This window comes from Aplysia californica, unplaced genomic scaffold (genome assembly GCF_000002075.1).
Source record: "Aplysia californica isolate F4 #8 unplaced genomic scaffold, AplCal3.0 scaffold00450, whole genome shotgun sequence".
In the NCBI taxonomy this organism is placed as follows: Eukaryota; Metazoa; Mollusca; class Gastropoda; order Aplysiida; family Aplysiidae; genus Aplysia; species Aplysia californica.
Genome location: NW_004797720.1, coordinates 308,600 through 315,470, shown reverse-complemented (window position 1 = coordinate 315,470; position 6,871 = coordinate 308,600). Strand labels below are relative to the sequence as shown.

The window sequence follows — 6,871 nt, the reverse complement described above, 5'->3', positions numbered from 1 at the left end:
GGGGGGGGGTGTAAGTAGTATGTAATAGAAGGACTCGCCCCCCGTCCGTCTCTCCGTCCGCCCGTCCATCCGCTCGCTATACGAACTGTTGTCTCTGTCCGATGTGTAGCAAGTAGCGAGTAGCAAACTACTCTTCACAAGAGGACGGTTCGTTACCCGTCTGCTCATTTGCGGGTAGTGCCAGCGAGTAGTTCGTTACTCGCGGACGCTGATTTAGCAAGCACGACCCAACTCTACTGTAAAGTGTTCTTGGTCTATCTTATTTTCTATTTTCCAAATGTTTTCCCTCCAAGGAAATTGTTATTTCCTCCCAGCCTGACTCGGCCAGTGACAGAAATATGCAATGTTTGACCCATGATAAGAGATATGTGTACAACCTGTACTTTTTCATTATGGAAACTTTATTTAATAAATCAGTGTTTTATATAATGTGGTGTGGGCCAGTGATCTTAAACATTGAGTAAACTTACTTGCTTTCTCGGTCTATCTGAGCTTCGTTTGCCTTCCTTTTTTTCAGGGGAACTTATTATTAGTTTTTGTTTTAACCATTTTAGGTCATTTTAAAAACTTCTGTGCAGGTGTTGAGATTGGAAGACCACCCTCATCCTCAGCTGACCCTTCTGGTCCGGTTTGATGACCAGATCAACCGACAACTCCAGTGTGAGATTACCAATGACTCAGGAGAATCATTGGCCGATGATCTAGTCTACCATGGTTTTATCAACGAAGTAAGTAGTACATTTCATTAGAATGTGTGAGGCAGCGTGCTGGAATCAGGCTCTCGTCAATTTTTGGGCATGTAGAGTTTTTGGTATCATCTTAAAGCTTGTTCATTTGTTTTTATTTGGATGAAAAAGATATCCATTTATCTTGAATGCAAGTCGAGATATTCACAAAAGAAGGAGGTGGGGGTCACCTGTTTTCAGATGTAAAGTTAGTGAGAAAATGGCCTCCAAAGACTAGTTATTTTCTTAGCTTAAGGAGTCCATGGTAACTGAAGATTTACATTTTTTATGCCTTTAATCAACGCTTTTCAGAAAAATCCACACAGAAATGAGTTCTTTAATGGGCATGAAAGGTGTTGTGCCGAAAAACAAAATTTTGATAAAAATCCACAAACCTGCGGAAAAATGCAAGTTTCTTCACTTTGATTATTTTGACGAGAGCCTGATTCCGCCACGCTGCCTCACATATGTGTTTTCCAGTCAGTGATAGTGGGGCTTGTCTCTTTCTACCACATGAGAATGTTTTCAGCTCTTTGGAAAATGATACTTACAAATGCGGCTGTGATAATAGAAATTATATCTCCAGACTTGAGCTCTATTTGAAACAGATGTAATTAGATGAAATTTATTGTTTTTCCTAGCCTTAACTTTCTTATTTTAATTCTTATATGTGTGGCATCGAAGTGAAATCGGGCGCTTATCAAAATAATGGAATCGAAGAAACTTGAATTTTTCCACTCGCTGGGCAATTCTTATCCAATTTTTTTTGGCTCAACACCCTTTGATGTTCCTTTAAAGACACATTTGTATGCGAATTTTCCTCAAAATTGTTGTTCAAAGCCACAAAAGATGTAAATATTTTCAGTTTCCAAGGACTCTCAATCTTTGGAAGTCACCAAACTTTGGCAGCCATTTCCTTTCTATTTTTGCCTCTGATACTGTCTTCAGGCAACCCCACCTCCTTCAGTCTCAGATATCTAAGATAGATAAGATAAGATAAGATAGTACTTTATTATCCCAGAGGGAAATTTTCCTTGGCTGTACAGGACCGTAAAAACACATGCAGGTATACATTTTTTTTTTAATATGAAAAATTTAAACTTCTCAACTTCTATTCAAGATAGATTCAAGATAGATGAGTATATTGTCATTAAGAGCAAGACAAATGAACAAGCTTTATGATGATGCCAATAACTCCATATGCCCAAAAGTTGATGAGCGTCTGCTTCCCCTGTGTCCCGACACATTTTGTATGCCATTACTGGAAATAGTTAATTTATGTTCAGATGGTCTCGTTGAACCCATAACTACTTCATAATGGTAAAAATCGGATGTACAGTATTTGAAGTACTTTTTGTAATTCCTGAATTTTAAATTTGATTGGAAAAGCTTTTGAAACATCCTTTACAATTCAGATTTCTTACTGTCTGAAATGTAGCTTTGTCTTTCTTACTGAAGATTCACTTGATGAGTAATATAACTGGTATTTTAGTATTTCATGCTGTCTTTCATTCATACCTTTGTGGTGTTGTGAAAGACCTTTTCTTTGCTTTCATTCATCTTTTTACCTGACGTTTTCTGATCGTTTACTAATCTGATGCATTTCAGAAAGACAGAGACAAGGTTGCATCATTGATTGGGGGTACATTGCCCTCAACGAGTATTGTCCAGTCCCCTGACAGAATAGTGTCCCCAAATCTGGTGGGAAATGTCTCCTAGTCTTTGAGGAACAGGGTGTTTGTCACCTTTTGCCTATTGTCTTGTGTAATAGTGATGAATATTCCCTGTGCTCATGTCTGATGCTACTTACTATTTCTGTGCATCCTCTCTCACCCTCACACAATAGTACTATTATTGATTACATGCATGATGATTGTATGAATATGAATAGTATGAGACCATGGTGGAGGTATGGCTTTCGCAGCCAGAAATCTGCCGTGGACCCTGGACCACTTAAAACATTCATTTGGTTTTGACCAAGCGCCTTTCTAGCAGCCATATAGTCTAGAAATATGCGGAAGTGTGGAAGATGAGCCATGATATTATTGAAGCTTTCAAGTCTTTACCATTATTGCTTTGCTGAATTGTGGATAACGAGTGTGGTATGAAGTGCATGCTTTTCAATAAAATAGCCGAGTTTTGTTCCTCCTGCTGTTTGGTGATTGTGGAGTTTTGAGTTGAATGTCATATGATATACATGTCTACTGTGTGCTTGAACATGTCCTATGCTGGGGACGGGGCTGAAAGAGTTCACATTTTCTAAACTGCTATTTTGTCTTGTGTTTTTGAATGAAGTAGAGTGTGCAACTGTGATGACTTTATTTGATGATGTTGAAATACTTTCTGGAAAGCTACCTACTCAAACAATGTTCAGTCCTGCTCTATAGCACCTTGACCATTGTTATTGAACTCGTGGGAATGCGTCTGTTGTTAACACATATTTCATGAGGGTCATATTTAGAAGAGGGTATGGTTTCCACATTTTTTAAAATCTGTCATCAGATGAAGAAAGTTTTGTTTTTGTGCACAGACCTAGCGAGCTCTGATCATGGAATTGATTGTGCATCAAGGTTCAACCTTTTGACAGAAAAAATCATCCATAGCGATACTGGTAAAGAAAGGGATGAGTGTGTAATTTCTTTTTGGAATAGCTGAATAACTTTTGGACCCCCTCACTGCAAAAAGTATCAGAAGACAGCAAAAAGAGAACAAATTTATTGGGCATTGATAAGTACTTGCCTGTTTCATTCCTTTGTTTCAGAGGGCTGGGAGCTTAGTCTTGTAACAAAACGGCAAAGTAAATTTCTCTTGATTGATGGGTGAAACTGCTCGTAGTTGTCCCCCTTTTGTACCAGAAGAGATGAATGGTTAACACTTGCCATTTCTGTTGAACACTTGTTTGCTGACCAATACAAAGTTTTCTCATTATTAATCCTAGATATGTGGTTTTTGAAAAAGCTCCAGCAGTATTTTCCTTCCTTTGAACAATCTAGCATATTGCATAATGAGGATATTATTTTGATAAGCGCCCAATTTCACTTTGATGCCACACATATAAGAATTAAAATAAGAAAGTTAAGGCTAGGAAGAACAATAAATTTCATCTAATTACATCTGTTTCAGATAGAGCTCAAGTGTGGAGATATAATTTCTATTGTTACAGCAATGTAATAGTTCTTTAGTGTAGTGTAGAAAGGTGCAAAGAGAGGATTGTTTGTGGGCCCTGTCAGCCACAGAGAGACTGACACACCATGTGCTGATGAATTAGAGTATATACCTTTGTCCTGTCATTTTTCCCATCAACTGTGAACATTCACATACAATTTGTTGACAATTACAATGGGCAATACCATTGGCCAGGGGTCACCGAACCGCAGCCTTTTGGGCAGGTCAGGTCTGCGAACTTTAAAGATGTGGTTGTTTTTATTGTTCCTAGGACTTGGTCACCAAAATAGTTCAATCTTTTCGTTGAACTCTACCATGAAAATCCAACATGCTTTTATAAGCTTCATAAATCCAGGCTACTGTGCATGTTCTGATGTAATCAGTGTAATGTACGGAAAGAAATAGTTCTCCCATTCAAACTTGGCCTTGTCTCAATTATTTGGCCCACTTTGAAAAAAAAGTGGTGACTCTTGAGAGCACGAAACTTGTATCGTCAAAAATTTCCCTTTTCGGATCCTGTGTCCAAGTTCCCAAAGCCTTGAGTTGCAGGTGCAAGAACTGCTAGAAGAGCCAAAAAAAAAAAAATGTTTGTGGTAGAAAGGTGTAGGCTCATTCCATGCATGCCCTTCTAGCACAGTGAAAGATGAAATGGTAACATAATACAAAAGAGTGACTGGAACTTTAAGGCTTGATTTTATAGTGTTGGCAAGTACTCATTCCTTACTTGTATGAATATATATATATATATATTTGTACCTCATATCTTTATGTGCACTCACAGTATTCTAAACAAAAATATTCTTTTGTGTTTTGTGAAAGTCACTGCATAGATCCTATATTCTTTTTTTTTAAATTGTGGGAAGTCTTCAGTTCATTGTAACAACACTGGATACATTCCTCTAAAATAGGCATTGGTTGAGTTGTAGAACTTTTGTTATACCTCATACTGTATTTAGGTTTTCATGTACCACTAGTACTTAACCATCGTTTTGTCGAATGCACTTCTCATAAAGAACTTAAAAGTTGTATCTTATTTCCTGAATCATAAACGATTAATGCTGATAAGAATGTTACTTCTATTAGAACTGCAAGAAACTGTGTCACAGTGTGAGATTTGTAGCTAGTATTTCTTTTTTCATTACAGTAACATAGCTCAAGTCACTCTGATGCTGTGGTCTTTTGATTGATGCTGTGGTCTTATGAATACAACTTTCTATCTACATTTTTCCAAATCTGATTTGGCTATTTGACTCTTGAATTGCCTACTGGTGAATCTTCTGGTTTATAGATTCTTTTGATATTTTTCCTGTGCATGATCTACTCATGGATTTGTGCAGTGTGTTTATTTCTTTATCTTGTCTTTTTCTTAGTCACAGAGCGATATGCCACAAATCACACGCTTCGACAGCATGTCAGTTTTCAGCTTTTGGCATAGAAGAAGAGGATCGCAAAGATATGTATTAAATATGTGGAATTTTTAAATTTTTTTTACTTTGAAAAAAGATTTCAAACACATCAGTCAATACTTTTGGATGGCAAGGTGTTAATTTGTGCAGTTTAAACTCTTTACAAACTAAACTTATTGGTCAACCTGTTGTTTTACGGGACGCAAGTTCCTGGCAGTTACTCAAACTGAAGAGGTTGTAATAGTTGTCTGTGCCTTTTTTTTTGTCTGAGAATCCTATCACACACATGTCTCTCTGACAGGCCCATTCTTGTCCTCTGGTTATGCTACATTTGGAACTTTCAAATAAATTTCACTTTGTCAGTTGTGGCAGTGTCACAGAGCTCAGCTTTCACCTGTTTGACTTCAATGTAATTAATGTAATTCCCTCACAGATTCCACCATTAGAACACCCGATTGTCATACGAACTCTGATCATCACGCTCCATCCTCACTACTGAATGTCATATTTATGTGTGTATACATGTACATAGCCTGTGCAAAGATTCCTCCAACATAATGTTGATAGCATTTCACTTCATCACTGCATTGGCATTATATCTTTTCTTGTCTGGTCTGTGCATGTATGTGACGTACAGTGACTGTCTCTAGTTGACTAATGTGTCCCTTCATAGACTTTGGTGTGCTCTCAGGAAATTCCTGATCTCATCTTCTTTTTTTTTTTTCCTGCTCTGATTTGTAGGTGTCTGTTCCCTGTCCATTTATTGCTCATTGAGTTCTGCTGTGGTAACATATGACATCATTCTCATTTGTTTGCTCTAACTACTCTATACAAAGGGGTTCTGCTGTGGTAACATCTGACATCTCTCTCATTTGTTTGCTCTAACTACAGTATACAAAGGTTTGTTTTTTTTCATGCGCTATAAGAATTCGCAATTTTTTTTTTAAATCCGCAAAGTCAAGTTGTGAGCAAAATGTGGAAGTGTTAAGTGAGTGTTGCACAACTGTATTTTGTCTGTGTTTCTCTTGTCTCTTTTATCCACCTTCTATATACTGTATAATCCTACTGTATAATCCACTTATATTGACATGGTTTGGGAAGTGGATTGGATGTCGATATATATAAAAATGTTGATTTTAAAAAATATAAAGCCAAAGAGGAAAAAACAAGGGGAGGTCAGCTGTAAAAGACAACACTATTTTTTAAGCTGGTTGCTTCCCTTGATTCTTGAAACTAACGAGAGACGGAAGGGGTGGGGGTGGAGTTGTGGTACCAAAGACAGAGCAGCGTGAGGCACACACTAGACACAAGTGCAAACTTTGTTGTAGCATCCTTGTAAGGCCTGTTTGTGGCTGCTTGCTGGGGGAAATGGACCGTAGCACTTGCCAGCGACAGACTGAGAATAGGATAGGGGAAGGGGAGTGAGTGATCAGCAATGGAGGTAGGGATGCGATGCCCAGCGCGCAAGACGCTCACGTCTGTGGGGCACTGTACTGTGTTGGAGACTACTACTGACTACACTGTGTAGGCCCTACATGACCTACTAAAACCTGGTGTGTCGATACAGGCTACTTG

General features: G+C 38.1%; 1 protein-coding gene across 1 annotated transcript in view; it reads left to right on the top strand.

The window, feature by feature from the left end:
• Positions 1-6,452, top strand: part of LOC101847207 (nuclear receptor-binding protein) — a 23,595-nt gene extending 17,143 nt beyond the window's left edge. The window contains exons 14-15 of the mRNA XM_005105049.3: positions 579-728; positions 2,334-6,452. Coding sequence (XP_005105106.1) covers positions 579-728; positions 2,334-2,444 — 261 coding nt within the window. The 3' untranslated portion in view covers positions 2,445-6,452. The remainder of the gene's footprint in view (positions 1-578; positions 729-2,333) is intronic.
• Positions 6,453-6,871: the final 419 nt, after the last annotated feature.